The sequence below is a fragment of the Rousettus aegyptiacus genome, unplaced genomic scaffold, assembly GCF_014176215.1.
Source record: "Rousettus aegyptiacus isolate mRouAeg1 unplaced genomic scaffold, mRouAeg1.p scaffold_m13_p_4, whole genome shotgun sequence".
Lineage (NCBI taxonomy): Eukaryota > Metazoa > Chordata > Mammalia > Chiroptera > Pteropodidae > Rousettus > Rousettus aegyptiacus.
The window spans coordinates 108,000,428-108,019,499 of NW_023416307.1; the positions used below are offsets into that span (position 1 = coordinate 108,000,428).

Genomic DNA, 19,072 nt, shown 5'->3' on the forward strand with positions numbered 1-19,072 from the left:
AGAATAATGCCCTAAAACATTACCTATTGCTATAAGTTCATTGGGTTACCATCAAGATTAAATGTATTAATACATGTAAATTGCCAAAAAAAAAAAAGAAGTCTTTTTAAGCATACCTACTAAGTACTCAGTAAGTGGTAGCTAATATTTTACTGTCATTTTTTAAACTCTAAAGAGCCTTCCACATGTTTCAGGCTCTGAACAGATCACTAAGTCACTATCTTTTAGAAGCTGGGTTCTTCTGATGACCGGTTTCTGTTCTACTTCTTCCCAAAATATAAATCATGAATCTGTTGAGCAAGGTATTCTTGATACCCAATTTCTTCTTTTGCCATTTTCTTTATTTTCTTGGAAAAGAAAAGTTTGTCTCCCTTGTTTACATTTATTTGCTATCTCCTTTACTTTTCTCTGACTGTGAATCTCAGTAAATAATTATTGAAGGAATAAATTAGTGAATAAATTAATTTCTTTTCACGTCTCCCCTTCTTCATCATCACTGCCTTAATTTGGGTTCCCTAGAAACAGATCTTAGAGATGAGGATTCTAATGCAAATGGTTTACTTGGGAGGTGATCCCAAGAAACCCTAATAGAGGAATGGGGAAGGGAGATTGGGAACAGAAGTCAGCCACTGGGGGTAACTGGAGTTTGATCACTCTAGAGAAATGGGACCCAGGATAGAACAAATATTTTGCAGTTATCCCTCCTGAGGGGTGAGAGAGCTGGGGTGTTCATACTCAAATCCTTCTCATTGTTGCTGGCTGAGAGGTGGCTAAGAGGGAAGGTAATTCTCCAGCACCTCAGGACTGCAAGGCAGGTGGACAAACAAAACTCCAGTCATCACAGAAAGCCCTCTGGCACATAAATAGAGAACAGCGGTGGGAAGATCAAGGCTAGTTGCAATGAAGTTGTAAGGACTGGGGCAATGGGTGTAGCACCAAGAATATTTATTACAATCACCATTCTACAACCCAGTGCAGAGATTGTGGTCCATGTTGGCCTGAGGACAGCAAAATAGAAAGAGCATTTTTTATGCCAGGAATGTTGCCTTACCAGACTAGACTCGGAAGCTTCCCAAAAGTAGTGAAATAAATTCCAGCCTTCACTGAAATGGAATACAATGGAGCCAGGAAAAGGAATATAGTAGATTTATATATACTAGTACTGAAAAATGTCCAAGATAACATTGTTGAGTCTTAAAAACAAACAAACAAACAAACAAACAAAAAACCAAAAAACCAAGGGCTATCTAGCATTTAAAAGAATTTTAAAAAGTAATAAGCAAATCTATATCTATATCTACACACACACACACACACACACACACACACACACACACATTTTCAAAAGATTAAGTGGACATTTGTCATTTTGGCTTCACAGAATCCAAATCCAAAATCCTTGGAAACTAAGAGAAAAAAGGCATTTCTTCTCCTTGCCCTTGATGGCTAGATATGGCTAATGGACAGTTGCTCTAGTTCAGAACTTTGACTCTTAAAAGAAGGACCTGGAGGTCTGGCAGCATCAGAGAACATTCCAGAGCCATCCAATGATAGGGCAGTGGTCCCAGCAACAGCAGCATCCCAAGCAGAGCTGGCCCTGAAGCTCCTTTGGCTAAGCCTCACTACACTTATACCTAATCAAGCCTGTTTCAGCCTTCAGAAGAGTCTATGAGCTACTCCATAAAATCCTGTTCTGTTGTCAGTTTCTGGCGTTGGCCACCAAGAGCACTGAATGATATAGGAGGGATTCAGAAGAAGCTGATAACAGTGTTTACGTCTGGGAAAGTGGAGAGCAGACTTCGACTGGAAAGGAGGGTTATTTTTTAGTATATACTGTTTTGTTTTTTTTGATTACTTCAACCATGTGCATTTTTACTTTTTCAAATTCAAAGTATTTTAAAGCAGTATAGTTTAAATAAATTTACTTTTTTAAAAGTGTTCCAACAGAGCAGTATCTGAACAAGAAAAAAATTTAATGTGAAATTAAATTTTTGTACTAGTAGCAGGTGCAGGATGGAAGGTTAAGTATTATTGCCCTCTAACCTCTGCTCCTGTCTTCTTACCAGGGGGAGATTCTTTACCTGGAGTGTGTAACCAGAATTCAAGAGGTTCATGAATCTAAATAGGATTTAAAAAAAAAAAAAGGAGGCAGCAAACCACAGTAGCATTTGCAGTATCCGTGACTTTTTCACCAAGAGAAATCACAGATATTTTCACATCACATTACAGTTGTTGCAATATCTCAAAATATCATTTAGATCCATCTGTACTTCTAAATTACCTTAGTTATTAGACCTGCCACCAGACTGTATTTAATGCATTAAGAATGAAGCATATATATCACTGTATTATATATTTATTTTTTAAGATTTTTGATAATTTGTCTCCTTTGGAATCACACATATTTTTTCTTATGCATTTAAAAGCATTATTCTAAGAAGGGGTCCACAGTCTTAGCAGACTGTCAAAGGGGTCCATCGTGTATGTTTACTACACACACACACATACACACACACACACACACAAGGGAAAGATTGAGAACCTCTACTAAAGCTCTTCTTTCACTTCTCATCCTATTACTTCCTTTGTCCATTGTGTCTCTTCCTAATTTTCTTACCTATAAAATGAGGACAGCATATTTTCTTTCCTTATACAAACTATGTGTGCTATACAGTTTTAATTTCTTGAAAGAAAGTCAAACCATCAAACTGACCAAAACAATTTGATAAATGATAATCTACAGTTTACTGTTTGAGAATATCAGTGGGTAATATGGTTATGTTTCTAGAGAGGATCAGGTAATAGCTAAGAGCAATATGTGTGGGGGCCTATGCTGGCTAACTATGAGTTTGGGCTCTGGCTCTCACCTAAACATATGACCTTAGGCTAATCACTAATACCCAGAAAGCCTAGTTACACCATCTAAAGATGAGGATAACTGGTCCACCCACTTTATAGTGTTGCATTGTTAATGCAATAATAACAATAATTGCTAATAATTGCTAAACTCACAGGGTCTGGCACATAGTAAGAAACCAGCAACTCTGGAAAAAGAGACTAGAGATTTAGGGTGGAAAGGAGACTTGATTTTCACTACAAACTCTAGTACGTTCTTTGAACTTAGCATCAGCAATTATTATTGTTGTATCCAAAAAGTCATTGAGTCAGGAAACAGAAAACTCTAATCTGCTAATAACCTCCTAAAGGATCAATATTCATTTATTTACTCCTTCATGCTCTCCAGATGAGAAATTAATCTTATCTGCATACATCAATCAAAAGAAAATACCACAGTAACCATATTAACTAAGTATGGGCTCCAATTTAATTTAACAATAGGGATAGAGGCTAGCTTGCTCTAGCTCTTTCATTCCCTGAGCAAGCTCTTATTTATAGAATGGTAAATTTTTCCTGTACGTTACTTTGTACCATTTCTGCTTCCATCCCTAAGGAACCTATGGAGGTGTAGGTGGGAGAGAAAAGCTCCAAAGGAAATCTTCTGGAATTAAAATAAATATCTTCTCAATATCCAAGGAAAAGTCTGGGACAGCTTCCTTCCCTTCGGTTAAAAACTAGGTACCTTTATAAATATAAGTGAGGAGAATGAAAGTACTCCTATACATTCCAGAACCAGAGAATGAAAAGTTAGTCTGCCTGTCAACTACCATCAGTAACTAAGAATCTTAATCTGTGCTGAGCATATTTATAGGACAGCAGGGAAAAGGTCTGTATTTTTAAACCAACATGAGACCTATACAGTCCTTAGACAGTAACCACATGTGGAAAAAAAAAATGTAGTGCAAAATGCAAGGCTACAAGCTGAGTTCAAGGGTATACATGGCAGAAATATAAAGAAAAGGAAGCAGGATTCTTTCAGTCATTTTATTCATCCAACAAACCAAATGTGCTTGCTGCCCAGGTGATGCGTGTGACGGCAGGGGCCAAAGCTGAGCAGAGGCCCCCAAGAGCTTGCAGGCCGGAGCTCAGTAAAGATTTACTCTCAAAGCAATGTTCAGGAAGGAGTGGCAGAAATAAGGGGGGTATCTTAAGTAAGGTTTTTAATTTGCCAACATGTTGAGGACTATGGGAAACTCCACGGGACGAAAAAACCTGATTTTTTTTCCAAGAATTAAATTACCAAGGAGAAAGAGAGATGGAGAGCACCCTATAAGTAAAAGGAGATTTAAAAGGCATAACAATCAATTGTTAGGTATCATGATTTAAACACAGGATTATTTTAAATTTAAATTTAAATGATCACATTCATAATAAAATTTGAAATGTGAACACTGACTGGTATTTGATGCTGTTAAATGATTTATGATTGATATTTTAGGTGATGGTACTTAAGTTATTTATAGATGACAAAATACTGTATCTGGGACTTGCTTTAGAATAATATGAGGGGGAAGTAGATGGGGAGGTAGATAAATCAGAGTTAGCCATGGATTGACCTTATTGGTGCTAGGTGATGGCATGTGAATTCATTATATTCTTCTGTACTTTGTTTCTGTATTTTCGAAATCCCTCATAATAAGATTTGGTTATTTTTTAATCCCCAGAAGTGGTCAGCAGAAATCAGAGAAGTAGTAAAGTTTGCAGCTCCCTGGCTGGAGAGAAGCTCAAATCTGGCATGAAAATCTAGCTCTCGTGAGCAAATAACTCTCCTCTTCGAGACCACTCTTCTACTGACTTGAGCTTCTGATTCTTTTTCTAGGTACAGTGAAAAATTTGACCTGTTCCTGCTGTTCTCAGGAATGCCCTACTCCTGGCCAGCCAGATTGTGTTTGCAAAGCATCTGACCAAGGCCAGAGCAAGGTCCTTCGGGAGGGAGCCTTTTGAGAGAGGCATAGACCATCCTGGCTCATTAGCCTGAGGCTCCCACTCACCAGTCTATATCTCCAGCTCCAGGTCAGCACCCACCTGTAGGACCGAGGAGCAAGCTAACTCAGGAAGGGGCAGAGGGTCTAGAATGAATAGAGAGAGACAGCAGCTCCCTTTCTGACTGAGGGCTTCTGAAGAGCAGGGGAGTAAGGAGGTTTGTCAAGGAAATATTCAAAATCTAAAGCAATCTGGAACCATATGGATGTCCAAAAACATGTGACACTGGCTCCCCCTTTCTCTGGACAGTTCTGTCTCTGGGATGACCTGTCCCATATTTCTTCCTCTGTTTTGTTACCCAGATCTGTACCATCATTTCCACCTTCCAATTCCTCCATAATTTGATACCCGAGTCTGCCCTGGGCAAGAATATAGGGGCAGAAATAGCAAGAAGATACGATTGGGGACCTATAAAATTGATTTAAAAATTTTAAATGACAATACCCAGTATTAGTGAAGGTGCTGGAAAAGAGGCATTGTGCCCCCTTTCTGAAGGGCAGTTTGTCAGTTGGCATCTAAAGCCTTAAAAATATGCATATCTTTTGCCATAGTAATTCTATCTCTGGGAATTCTTCTAGGGGAATTAGCTAGTCACAAAATTTATGTGTGAGAATGTTCCTGATGGAACTAGCACACACACACACACACACACACACACAATTGTAAAAAACCTAAATATCTAATGACAAAAGACTATTTAACTCATGTTAAAGCCATATAGTGGAGTACTACAGAGACATTAAAATTATATCTTACTGCATATTTAAAACATGGAAAAATATTTATGCTATGTTCAGTGGAAAAGTAGATTACAAGATAGTATGTATCATATGATGCCTACCTTGTAAATGCATAGAATAAACATATGCCAAGTCATCGTCTGTGATTTCTGGTTGGTAGGATTTGTACAATTTTAATAGTGTTCTTTGTAATTCTCTGCTTCTCCCCAACTTTCTCCATTGATTATTTTTCAAATCAGAAACAAACTCATTTTATTTACAAAAACAAATAAAGAGCAGAATAAGAAAGTTTGTTGCCCTCTTTTTCCCTGTCTCCCTCATCAGACTGAAGGACCACAGTTACAAATAGTAACAGTTATTTTCATAACAATAGCAAACGTCCTCTGAAGGCATTTTCTCATTTAGCTCTCACTACCCCGTGATGAAGTAGGTGTTCTCCTCCTGTCAAAGACAGTCAACTTAGACTCACAGAGAGGTTTAGTAACCTAACTGTGGACACAGTTAACGGAGAGCCAGGCTTCTAACTTGATCTGATTCTAGAACCCAATCTGCCCCAAAGACACTAAGCTTTACAAAGCCCAGAAAGGACTTTCATGTTTTGTCATAACATCCTAAGAAATTCCATACTCCAGGGAGACCCAAGTCCACTTGGACCAGAATTCTGTCTCTAGAAGAAACACCAGCAATGAGCTGCCAATGGGGTTTCTACCCACCCATCACAGAAGAGCCTCCAGGAATTCGTTACGTATTAGTTCAGCCTGTGACCTCTGTCGGAGTGAGAAGTTTCTTAAATTTGTTAACTTCACTGTCAGGGAGTTCTTTGGGTATGTTTTTGTTTGTTTTCTTTATGTTTTCCCTCTAACTCTGCTCTCTTTGATAGTCTTAGACCACCCCAGCCATGCCCACTATCTATGCCTCATTTCTGGGCACATAGCCAGAAATGGTTTACAGAAGGTAGTTGTGCATGTCTATTGGTTTCACAAAGGAATGTAAGCTGTATGAGAGCAGGAATTGTATCTATCTTGTAAGCACTATATCCCTGGCATGTAGATGGTACCCAGTATAGAAAGTCTCAAAATAGGTGTGCTGGCTGACTAACGAATAAATTATATCACTGTAGGTCTTATCTCCTCTCACTCTTTTAGGACAAGAGATTTCTTATCTTTCTAGTCTATCTAAATTAGAGCTCTTATCTTCTCATACCCACCTTAATCACTTTAGTTGTAGATTCTTATTATCTTTCTTAAGTGCTGAGATCAGATTTGCTACCAGTGTGCCACTGGAGAATTTATCATTAATTTGCATAAAGGAATTGTCAAATATTAGGTTCGATTTCAGTGTCCTGGGGCTTTTTCCTGCTAAAATAAACTTCCCTGCCATCTCCTAGAGCAAAACTGCTAGTTCTGCTAACTGGGTCACTTGCCAGAGAGCCAAAATTCTGTCTTTTTTCCCTCTCTCTTGTCTAAGGCCAAGAACCAATGAGTTGAGCTCTAAAGACTTGCCAAGGCTTTCTATTAATGCCAGTTCTTACAAAGATCCCATACTCCACCCTCCCTCCTTCAACGAGATCTCCCACCTCCCAAGGCAACCTGCTAAATTGTGTCTCTGGAAAGTTTGAAGCAGTTCCTGGTCGGAGGTTCTTCAACTGGAGCCTAGGCAAAGAGTTCAGGTCCAAGTTCAAAGCTGCCACCTCTGTGCTGAGGTCTTGGGGGAGAAGAACACTTCAAATAAGCTCCCTTGAGTAAACATTCTTGAGCCCTGGAAAGTTGGATCAACTGTCTAGGCTTCAAAGACAATTGTATTAGAAGTTGAGATGCAGTTTGTTTTTTTAAGTTTATGTGAGAAGCCAATTAATTGATGTGGTTGTCTGGTCCAGAGGAAGAAATTCAGGGTGCATTACTAAAGAGGCAGGTGAGGAGCAGTGTCTCTTTGGGAAATTGTGGGAGGAAAACAAGTGAAACAAATTCATGCTGAACTTATTCGCTTAACAGATATGGATATAATAGATATATAGAAATATGAACAAATAAGTGTATTTTACAGACATATAGAAGCATAACAAATACATAGAAAAATATTCAAATAGTAAGTGCACACTTACTATTAAATTCAATGACATTTATAAACCATAACCCAGATTAGGAAATAGAGCCTTACCAGCACTCCAGAAGCCCTCTTTTATGCCCCCAAATTTTGCCTGTTTTTGAACTTTATTTAAATTAAATCATGCAGTATGTAGTCTCCTGGATCTGTCTGCTTTTGTTCAATATTATGTTTATGAGACTCGCTGATGTTATTTAGAGTAGCAGTAGTTTGTTGATTCTTATTGATGTATAGTATTTCATTTTAGTGAACATACCACTATGTATTTACAAGTTCGACTCTTGATGGTTATTTAGACAATTTAGGACTACAGCAAATAGTGTTTCTATGAACGTTCTAGCACATGTCTTTCAGTGAACACGAGTACAATTTCTGTTGGGTATGTGCTAGTTAGGGGAGGAATTACTGGGTCATAAGGAATGCAAATATTCAACATTAGTAGATTCTGCCAACAAGTTTTCCAAAGTGTTTGTCCCAGTTTACACTCCACCAGCCATTCAGGCTAGTTGTTTAGCTCTAGTTTGTTAGCATGGTGGTTAGGAGTGCAGGTTCTGAAAATAACCTTTTATCAGATATGCGACCTTGGACAGTTATCTAGCCTCCAGGAGCCTCCATTTCCAAACCTGTGAAATGAACGTATTGATTACATACACTGACATCATAAGACAAAGTAAGATCTGATTAGAGTATTTAGCTTAGTACTTATGTCTGGCATAAAATAGGCCCTCGGTAATAAGTAACCATCTACTGATTGCTAGCTTAATCCTCAAAGAAGGACGGTCTGTGTATGTAAAACAGACAGCGATGGAGACAGAAAGATTAATTCTTGGTGGAGCTCTGTTCATCATGTTTGTAGTTTCTATCTTGTCTTTACCTAAGTCAAACTAGAAACTTCTGGAGTAAAGCAGGAAGACAGAAATCTTTACCCAGGTGGAGAGAAGATGGAATTCGGTTGACTGTGTGAGAGCTCAAGAAACCAGAGCAGTAAATAATTTTTTTCATTTTTTTTTCGTTTGCAGGCACAACTGAGAAGTTCCTATCAAAGACAAAACAAAACGAACAAATTAAACCAAAAACAAATAGACAAAACAGAACTGAGAGGTTCGCTTGTAAAGTGATCACGTTTCCGGTTATCTAATGGACCATCCAGGTCAAACCTATGCTGCAAGGCAAACTTCCAGAAGTTTGGGCAAACCTGAAATCAGTTTCTCTCACTCCATTACCCCTTCCAGTCCCTCCTTTTCCCTGCCGGCTTAACTCCTGTTCTCAGCACTTAACACTAATACCTTTGGGCAGGCTCCACCGTGGAGTTTAACTAGCTGCCAAGTTAAATAATGCAGAGGATCCTAAGCTGTCTTCTCAGGGAGTCAGAAATCCACATCACCCGAACTAGGCAGGGCCCATCACCCACCAAAATGCCTTTTTATTTTATGAGTTTCAAATATATATATAATACACACTCATATGTGTATATAATATATATATATAATATATCGTAATTGTCCCTTATAAACTATTTTCCCCTTGGAGTTGCACACCAAAATCGCGTGGCAAGAGGAAAATGCGTGTGCGCGAGACGACTACCTTCCCCAACTGCGCCTAGCAAAACGACTCGTCCACCGGCAAATAGCTGCGCGCGGGTATTGGATCAGATCCCCAATTAAATGGCATTTCTAAATGAAGGGTTGTCGATAGCAGTGAATATATATATACATACACACATACATATATACACAATATGCATACATATGCATGTATATATTTCAAATATGTGTGTGATTACATATGCATCCCAGGCAGAGAGGGGAGCACACCTAACTTGCAGGATAGAGACTGAAGATCTGCTCTTTGGGGAGAATATCTCTGGCCTAGGAGCACTCACACTACCCTGATTACCGAGGATGCAGCGAATGCCCTCTGAGGTGATCACGGAGTAGGCTGGGAGGATTCTGGAAATGATAGATTTGCACCACCACCACCAGCCCCGCCCCACGTTGGCTACAAAGTCGATTGCCCTTGGCTTATAAGCATCTCTCCTGTTTGAGGGTGAAAACCAGTCTGTGGGTGCATTGAGATTTACAAACCAGTCCCCAAATGCAACGGGCGCTACAAAACAGCCGCTAGGTGCAGTGCGACCCTCGCTCGGCACCCTGGCTGTGGGTACCCCAACCTTCTCGAGCACGCGGGCAGATGCAGACGTCTCTGACCCAACTGTCCCTGGAGGCCAGGCCCGACACCGTGCTTGTGCGCTCCGTGCGGGTACCCGGAGCCCGGGAGCTCTCAGGGCGCGCCTGGCCTCGCCTGGTCCGGGTGTCTGAGGCTCTTTGTCTCCCGGCCGCACTAATCCTGCAAACCGCGCGCACCGAAGGCGGAGGCCCCTGCGCCCTGGACGAGCCCGCCACCGGCAAGCCGGTTCGAATGTTTCCAATAAAATGCCTCCTGGGGGTGGGGCGGAGTGGGGGTGGGGGGGGAAGGAGGATCGCAGAAGAATTTCTCTTCAGGAGTTAATCTATTTTCAGCGGTTAAGCGTGGCACCATGTAAATCAGATTCTAAGTCCCTTTAGAAAGAAGGAAGGAAGTGAGGGAGGGAGACTCTTTAAGCCATAAAGTTTGTTTACTTTGGGTTTTTAAATTTTTATTTTGTTTTGTTTTGTTTTCCAAACAAGTTACAGAGGAGCCGAGAGAAAGAACATCAAATCTACACAGTGGGTGTTTCCCCAAACTCAGCAGCTTTAAGCATGCTGTCTGACCCCAAGCTGCTCACCCCCTGGGAAGATGGCACAGGACGATGCATTATGTATTTCAATCTAATAATCAGGAGAGAAAATAATAATAGTACTTTAAATAGCAGTGCCTCTTGTCATTTAGAACCAATAGCTACAAGCTGCCAGGGCTGGAGTTATGACTCCTTTTTGGAGTGGAGATGCTTGCCTTTCCCATTCTGTGATCCCAGAATTGACGAAGATGTGTGAGCTTTTGCTCAATAAAGGGATTTTCTTCTGAGGTTGTCTACATCCCAGGAAGGTATTTGCTAAGTAATTTGTCCTAAAGTGAGAGCGATTTCGGGCATTAAAATGTTTTTTTAAACAAAAGTCATCGTTACAGTGTTCAGGTTAGTGACCATAAAAAGGCCACAGGGAGGGGGCAGGAGAAGAGGCTGTAGCCTTGCCAGTCATATTTCATATGCTTCCCACAAGAGAAATCCCTGCAAAATCAATAGACAGCCGCCAGCTGTGCTTAAACTGCAATTTCAATTAAAACATTGAGCTCCAGTCCTTAGGGTTGAGCCCGGATACCCACTCAGTGATGTGCGAGTTGGCTTGGTCGGGGCGCGGCGTCCCACAGCCCCAGATCCCCGAGGTTGCAGTCTGGGTCAGGCCCAGCGGAGCCTCAGAAACACCTGGCCTTGGCACCCCGCTCTAGAGCATGGGAAGGACACAGGCCGCGGAGGGGCGTCAAGCTTTACTCTGGCAATGTTTTCCCACCGCAGCCGACGTGCTGAGGCCCGAGCGTGGGCCAGATGGGCCGAGGCGAAAGCGTCTGGCTTTCGGCTGAGGCACCAGGAATGAGATGGGCCAAGAGCTGGCGTCTCAGGGCGAAGGAGGACCCCACGGTGGGTCCAGGTATGACAGGCCAAGCGTGTTGGGTTGCAGCCCGCGTCGTCCAGTGGAGCTGGTGGCCGCGAGCCTGGGTTTCCCGGGGTTGCAGAAGCGCAGCTTCGGAATCTGGCACCTGGGCAGAGCGTATGCTGAGGCCTAGCGGTCCCTGCTTTGGCCGCGACCGCGTAGCTCTGAGTCGGCGGGTGGCTCGCTTGGTCTGGCCGTCGACCCAGAGGCACTCGAACCTCCAATGTGGAGTTTGTACACCAGTCTGAGTTGGGAGGGAGAATGGGACTTCCAGTCTGTCACCACGGTCTCAGTTCATTTTGTATGAGAAAACCATCGCTTTAAAGGAGAGGACTTCTTAAAGTGGAAGATTTTGGAAAACTTTATTTTCCACGAATGTATTCACGTTCCCTGAGACATCTGCTTATCCCTGGAGCTTCCTATTTTCCTTCATGTTATTTTGGATTTTTTTCCTCCTCACTGAAAATATGTAGGTAGAAAAAAGTTACCCGTTATCTCACAGAACGGCTCATCGACTCTCTAAAATTGTCAAATTTTCATTCCTATGGTTGTCCCTCTTTAAAAAAAAAAAAAAAAAAAAAAGCATTCCTGTCTCAAAAAAAAAAAAAAAGACATTGCAATTGAGAATGAATTTGGAGGGTTGGGGGGCAGCAAATTGAAATCTCAGCACTCCCTCCACAAAGCGCCACGTTTCCCTAGTTCTCTATTATTCTGCCTGAAATCATCTCGTTTACAGAAAATATTTGTTTGTACTATTAGTTGGTACTGGAGTTAATTACTCAATGTGTTAACGTGAAGTAATATGTATAAAAGTAGGATCAGTGTTTATTGTGTGGGTGAGCTGTTGAGCGGTGCTTGAATAAACTGCAATTAGGGTTAGATAGAGATTAATTAACATGTGAGTGGCAAGGTGTAAAATAGTTTCCAACCCTCCACTTCAATATAATCTGCAAGAGAGGGAAGGAGAAGTTTGTGGGAGCTAATTAAATACTTTCATAAAAGCCAGTGTATTCACTCAACATTTGGAAAGAGAGGCACATTAGGGGCAACTTGTTTTTACCAAAATGTTTTCCTTCTGTGGAGGTAGCACTCCTTTGTGATGCCGGGGAGAGAGATGGCTTATGCAGCTACAAAAAAGCACTAGGGATGGCAAGGCAGGTTCACGTGAAGCCTTTGGAAGCCTTTCAGCCTGATGGAGCTTTCAAACCAGCAGATCTTTCGAGCTGCTGCCGAGATGAACAATTATCCAATTTGGAAAGGGGTTTGGGGTACAGTGCTGGTGGCTGAACAAGATTCACAGAAAAGTCGGATAGAAATTCGGGTTTTGAGACCCGGTGGGTGTATTGACACTTTCAATGTCAGGGTGAGTTGGTCTGTTTTATGTTTTGTGGTGGTGGTGGGGGGGGGTTCTTGTTTACACATTAACGTATGGATGAGAGTACGTTGGGTATGGAATTCTGCCTCTCCGAACATCTAAATTAAATGGGCTGTATGGAAATGTTCTACAGATGAGCAAGCCTCTTTCTAGCTTCAAAATGTGGAAGTTGAGGTGGAGGGAGAATGTGTTGGGGAACAGATTCATAACTGCTGAATTTAGGGGCAGTTTCTGAGCTTGGCAGGGTGAAAAAATTAACCCCCGGCAGTCACCCTGTGGGCCACTTTCCCTCAGAGACCTTTCTTTGTTCCCTCTCCTTGTTTTCCAAGTACACTTTTTCTTTCCTTTACCTACTATGTCTATCTCTTGTCTGAAATTACACTTAGAGAGTAAGTGAGCAGGAGAAAGAAGTTCTGAAGGAAAGAAAAAAAAAAGGAATGATTTGCCTAAAGTTAAAACTAGATATTTTCTTGGTTTTACAGCAGAGAGGCCTGGGGTGGAATACTCAGCCCCTCCAGACCTGTTCCTGAGTGAAAAAGGAGAGGGTTAGCATCCACTAGCACTTTCTTGGGCTTCACAAGATCGTGTGTATTTGGAGATGGAATTCACTATCAAACCCTCAACCCTGTTTGCTCATATTATACCCACCGTAATCCTCTTAAACTGTGGTTGCTGCTACAAAGCTCCTGGTCTTGCAAAAGCCGGCTGGCAAGATATAATTGTCCCACAAACAAAACCGTCCAAAAGCATTTTTTTAAAACCATGCACCCCTCCTCCTCCTTTCCTGAACCCAATTCTCTTCCTCACTCTCTTGCTAGCTACCCTCCCCCCCATAAGAACCCTCAGCCTCGACCACTTTTGTTGTCGCCAAGAGCACCCGGCCTGTTGAAAGTGCTGGAGCGTCTTTGAGCAGTTTGTTGTGATACGCAGGTGGAATGGTCTGCAAACAGATGAATTCAGCCCCTCCACACCCAGCGCAGGGCGCGCTGCTTTTGTGCGCCAGGCACAAAACGCTGAATTCCTCCGAACTTAGTTGGGGCCTGTCTAGAAAAAGCCCTTTTCTTCCCTCTGCTTGTACCTCTGGCCACACTAAGTCTCTCCCGCCCCCCTTCTGGCCCTCTCCCTCTCTCCTCTGATAATCCTTCTCTTTATTTTAGAAAAACACAAAACCCGGTTCCACGCGGTGCTTTAGTGGCTAAAAGTGAAAGAGCTGCCTTGGCAGAATTCAGCTCTATGAATCACTTCGGAAAATTGGTTCGACTGAATGGCCTTAGGAGGAAAAACGTTTTAATAGGATCCAGGGGAGGTTCTGCTGTTTCAATCTGCTCCTTAAACAGGTGGAGACTGGACCTTCTCAATTATACAAACAGCAAGTACCCATCAGCAGGGAGAGCTGCCCTCCGAATCCTCCCCGCACGCAGCCCCAAACCAGCAGCAGAGCCGGGCTTTGACTCAGACACCCGATCACAAATCAGCGATGCTGATCGATTAGGATCTCAAACAGTCCTCCAGCTTGCCGTGCAGTCTCCCGCAGCCGCAGGCGGGGAGCTGGCCAGAGAGGGGGAGGCGCACCTTCCCGGAGCCCAGGTCCCCAGGAACTGGGCGCGCGGCCTTGCTCTTCCCCCACGCTTCGGGGTCGTCCTTAGGCAGAGGGAGCTCTCTCTCGACCTCCGACGCCAGCCAAGGCGAGCTCGTAGTTTTTGCATAAATTAATATTTCCCCATTAACAAGTTCCCCCCTCCAAACGCAGCGCCCGCGTCCATGCGCCACATCCTAATGAGGTAATTATCATTTGCGCGTGTTCGGGGCTGGCGCCGACTCCGCGGGTAAATGGCAGTTTATTAGCACGATGCCCAGCTCGGCTGCAGAGGGCTAAGGGATACTTCGGCAACTAGACGGACAACCAAGGTCCGTTGGGGACGGCGAGTCCAGGACCCCCCTGCCTCCCACGCGTCCTCCAAACCTGTAGGCCCCCAAAGTTGTGAATCACACACGGAACTCTGCCTGGGTTTGGGTCCCCCCCCCCCTCCTTCCACCGGCAAAACCATCACGATTCTTCCCCCTCCCCCTCCCGTCTCTTTCCTCCTTCCCGATTCGCGAACCGCTCGCACTTTCCCAAGGGGAGCGCGGGCGCCAGTTGCCTCCTTTTAAAGTTTGAGGGGCGGTGGCGGCGGCGGCCGGCAGGCGCGGGGGAACACAGGGGCCGCTACCGGAGCCGCGCCGCCGCCCAAGTCATTCCACTTGAAGTGACTTCATGTGATGTCAGCTGAATGTAAAAGACAGTGATCTCACGCGAAGGGGAAGATGTTTGCCATCAAAATGTGACAGAGGAAACACGCTGCATGGCTCGGAACGCATCTCCTTGGCGGTGGGGGAAAGAGGTAAATGCGAGGTGGCTCCCTTGGTCCTCTTTAACTTTGCCCCTTCACTGTCCACCTCCCAGCACGCGTGGAGGAGGCCGGGGTCCAGGGAACGGCTCATGGGGGTTAATTTGAGGCTCTTTTCTTTCTTTTCTCTTTTTTCCCCCCTCTTTCTCCTTTTCCTTTGTAAGCCCTCCCCATTCTCCTTTCAAAGTCCCAGGGCAGGGGCCGGTGGGTTCCTTTGCACGCCGGGTTAATGGGCGGTAATTTGGTACCCTTGGGTGCACTTTGTTCTGCCCCTGTTCATTTGAATGCAAATGGGTGACCTGGACCCGACAAGGTGCTTATTAAATTGCGGTTTCCCTCCCTGCCTTTTCCGGAATGCAGACTTAAAGGAGAGAGGCTGCGCCCTGGCCCAGTCCCGCACGGCTCGGCTCGGCGCGCCATGGCAAGCTCGGCTTCCCTGGAGACCATGGTGCCCCCCGCCTGTCCGCGCGCCGGAGCGTCGCCGGCCACTTCCAAGACGCTGGCCTTCTCCATCGAGCGCATCATGGCTAAAACGTCGGAACCCCGTGCTCCCTTTGAGCCCCGGCCAGGGTCGCTGGAGGCGGACGGTGGCCAGGGCAAGAAATTGCTCAACCTCTGCTCGCCGCTGCCCTGCATGATCCCCCTCCAGCCCCTGGGCTACGACGTGCCGTCCAAGACGCTGCTCAGTTACTCCGAGCTCTGGAAAAGCAGCCTCCGGGCGGGCGGCGGCGGTGGAGGAGGAGGAGGAGGCGGCGGCAGCAGCGGCGGGGGGGCCCCAGTGTGCGGCGCCAGCGGCTTGTGCAAAACCAACTGTGGCGTGTGCTGCAAGGCCGAGCTGGGCCTGGCGCCGTCTGCACTGCCCGCAGGCAGGGTCATCAAGCCGCAGGTCATCAACCACGCGGTGGGGCTGCCGGCCAGCGGCTCGCTCTACTACTTCAACTACCTGGACTCTGCCGCGTACCCTCCGTCTGAGCTCCTCGGAGGCCACCTCTTTCCTTCTGGCCTCCTCAACGCACAGGCCCCCGCCGCCCTGGCTGCACATCCCAAGCTCTTTTTGCTGGAGAACGCCAAGTTGGCTGGCCTGGCCGCGGACAAGTTCCCCCATCCGGCCCCCTATGCCCATAAAGAGCGCCTGCCTGCGCCGCTGGAACAAGTGCTGAAAGAGAACTCGGCCCTGACCTCCGACCGCGGTGGCGTCAAGGGCCACGGCAAGCTGCCGGGGGCCTCCGCAGACGGCAAGCCCAAAAACTTCACCTGTGAGGTGTGCGGCAAGGTGAGGCCTTGGGTCCTTGGGGGCTGGGAAGGGTGAGCAGCGGCGGCTGCTTCCGTGGGGGGCAGCCTGGCACAAGCCTTTCTCAAGTTTAGGAGCTCCCCTATAGCTGTCTACTCAAATCAGGGGCCTCAGTTTTCTGTTCTGTAAAATGGGGATGCTATTGTTAGCGGCCACACAGGACTGGCGTGAGCTGCGGGATGGGAAGCCCTTTGCACAATGAAAAGAGCTCTGTTTCTGATGTGGGGTGTTGGTTGGGCAAGGTAAGCTGTAGCCTCCCCGGGCTGATTCTAGACTCTCTGAGGGATGCACCACAAGGCCCCCTCGTGTCCTTCCATAGGTGTTTAATGCTCACTATAACCTCACCCGCCACATGCCGGTACACACCGGAGCCAGACCATTCGTGTGCAAAGTCTGCGGCAAAGGCTTCCGCCAGGCCAGCACGCTGTGCAGACACAAAATTATCCACACCCAGGTACGTGGCCCCGGGTCGGGCCCCGGCCCGCGCGCAACACCCGGTGCCTGAGCGACGCCATTGGGGAGAGGAGGGCCAAGGGTTCCCCTTACTCCTACTGGTGGGGCGGGCATGACCCTTCAAAGTGCCCCTTAAGGTGCCCCCAATGTGACCTTTCCCTGCCAGGCGCTCAACCTCACTGTGCACGCACCCCTTTCTGCAGGAAAAGCCTCATAAATGCAACCAGTGCGGCAAAGCCTTCAACCGCAGCTCCACGCTCAACACTCACATCCGCATCCACGCGGGCTACAAGCCCTTCGTCTGCGAATTTTGCGGCAAAGGCTTTCACCAAAAAGGTAACGCGCTAGGCGAGACCCTCTCCTCATCTCACCTCGGGATTCGGCGGGTCACCGCTAGCGGGAAGGCATAAAAGGATCCAGAGAGAGGGAGCGCGAGAGCTGCAGGCTTAGGCGCAGTATTTCTTTGGAATCGGGTTGCGCCAGATTTGGGTGGAAGCTCTCCCGGGGCCGGGTTAGTAGACCTCGCTGGATTCCGGATGGTTGCATCGAGAGACTCCGAATTTGTGAGGAAGGAAGGGAGGAAAGGGGCAAAGAGAAAGAAAGTAAGAGAAAGAGAGGGTATTGCCCTATAGAAAAAGCTTCCCTTTGTAGCCGGGACTCCCCTTTTAAATGAAAAAAAAAAAAAAAAGGCAAAATCCACCTCCTGAGAACAACTTAAGACTCGGGAAAACCGCTACTTGTACCCAGCACTCCCAAGCCTGGTTCCCCGCTTGGATTTTCCAAAGCACTGTCGGATCTCCAGGTGGTAATTGGGGAACCAGAGGGAATAATTTTTTAAATGAGAAGAAAATAATGAGGGACGAAGCTGGGTTCGTGAGAATTTCTTGGAGCGAAGCAGCAGCCTTCCGTAGGACTCGATGTGTCTCTGGGCTGTGCAAAAGTTTCCAGGCCGGCGGAGCACAGCGGGAGGGACGCTGCGCGGGCTTCAGGACCCAGCCGGGCAGGGGCGCGGGGCGGCTACGCGGGACTCGGCCTTCCAGCCTGTCGTGAGAGCCCGGGGTTTGACGCGTACGAAGTTTGACAACTTCTTCACTCGGAGAGGTCGCGCCCGCCTAGCCAAGCGTCGCCTTCTTTGCGCGGGGACCTGAGCCAACCCAGGGACGCCCAGACGCCCCCCCACCCCATCCCACTTCATCCCCCCACTTTTTTGTTTTTGGTCTCCTGTAGGGAACTACAAGAACCACAAGCTGACCCACAGCGGCGAAAAGCAGTACAAATGTACCATCTGCAACAAGGCCTTCCACCAGGTCTACAACCTGACCTTCCACATGCACACCCATAACGACAAGAAGCCTTTCACGTGCGCCACTTGCGGCAAAGGGTTTTGCAGAAACTTTGACTTAAAGAAACACGTGCGCAAACTTCACGACAGCGTGGGCCCCTCTGCTCCCTCCACAAAAGACCTGACTCGGACAGTACAGAGCTGAGAGCTATTGCCTTGCCCTCCCTTCTGGCCCCAGTCAACCCCAAAACAGATCACAAGTATAAACTTATTTCTAAAAGTAAGAGGAAAAAAAAAAAAAACTATAGCGGAGAGGCTAAAATCTATTTATCGAAACCAGCATATTTTTGGAAAGCTAAACGTTTCCTCAATGACTGGCAGCAAACAAGTGGCTATCACCTTTGTATATTCGGGAAACTTATTTAAAACCAGGGCGCCGAAACATATTTAATTCCAGGCCTCGGCTTCTCCTGCGGCGGTGGGTATTAACTCCAGCCAGCCTGTCACGCGAACGCCCCGGAAGAGCGCGGCGCCCCCAGCCATCTTTCTACAGCCATGTAAACCCTCCTGTACAAGCGAACACGGAATATACACATATATAACTCAATAAACAGAATCAGTAGTGCGCGTTTTCTTTCCCCCTTCTCCCCTCGCCGCGGGGTCAGCTCAGCAACCCCGAAGAATGAGAAGGAAAAAGGTGTCTATAGCACTTCCCGGCCCCCAAGGCGACTTCGGGGCGCTGGGACCTCGGTGAGGACAGACCGGTGTTCCTGGGCGCTTGCGCGTTAAGACCGCCCCCACCCCTCTACGCAGGAGTCAGGGCTCAAAGGCCTACCTCGGCCTTCGCTGTGCCAAGTATCTATTTGGTGACTGTTCTGACGCTTGGAATTCTGGGTATTGCCTTATTTGGGTGAGAAAAAATTTTTTAAAGGGG

At 46.1% G+C, this 19,072-nt stretch overlaps 1 protein-coding gene across 1 annotated transcript; it reads left to right on the forward strand.

Moving 5' to 3' along the window:
• Positions 1–14,834: 14,834 nt before the first annotated feature.
• FEZF2 (FEZ family zinc finger 2) lies at positions 14,835–18,751 on the forward strand. The gene is made up of 5 exons (XM_016150162.2): positions 14,835–15,106; positions 15,473–16,385; positions 16,723–16,857; positions 17,060–17,192; positions 18,084–18,751. Exons 2-5 carry the CDS (start codon positions 15,531–15,533, stop codon positions 18,341–18,343), a joined length of 1,383 nt encoding a protein of 460 aa, XP_016005648.1. The 5' UTR covers positions 14,835–15,106; positions 15,473–15,530; the 3' UTR covers positions 18,344–18,751.
• Positions 18,752–19,072: the final 321 nt, after the last annotated feature.

What these genes read in the sequence shown, in the direction of transcription:
- FEZF2 (XM_016150162.2), top strand. Translation starts at nt 15,531, where the DNA reads ATGGCAAGCTCGGCTTCCCTGGAGACCATGGTGCCCCCCGCCTGTCCG. An exon ending in ACAAAATTATCCACACCCAG is followed by an intron (nt 16,858 to 17,059) that starts GTACGTGGCCCC and finishes CCCTTTCTGCAG; the next exon opens with GAAAAGCCTCATAAATGCAA. An exon ending in CAAAGGCTTTCACCAAAAAG is followed by an intron (nt 17,193 to 18,083) that starts GTAACGCGCTAG and finishes GGTCTCCTGTAG; the next exon opens with GGAACTACAAGAACCACAAG.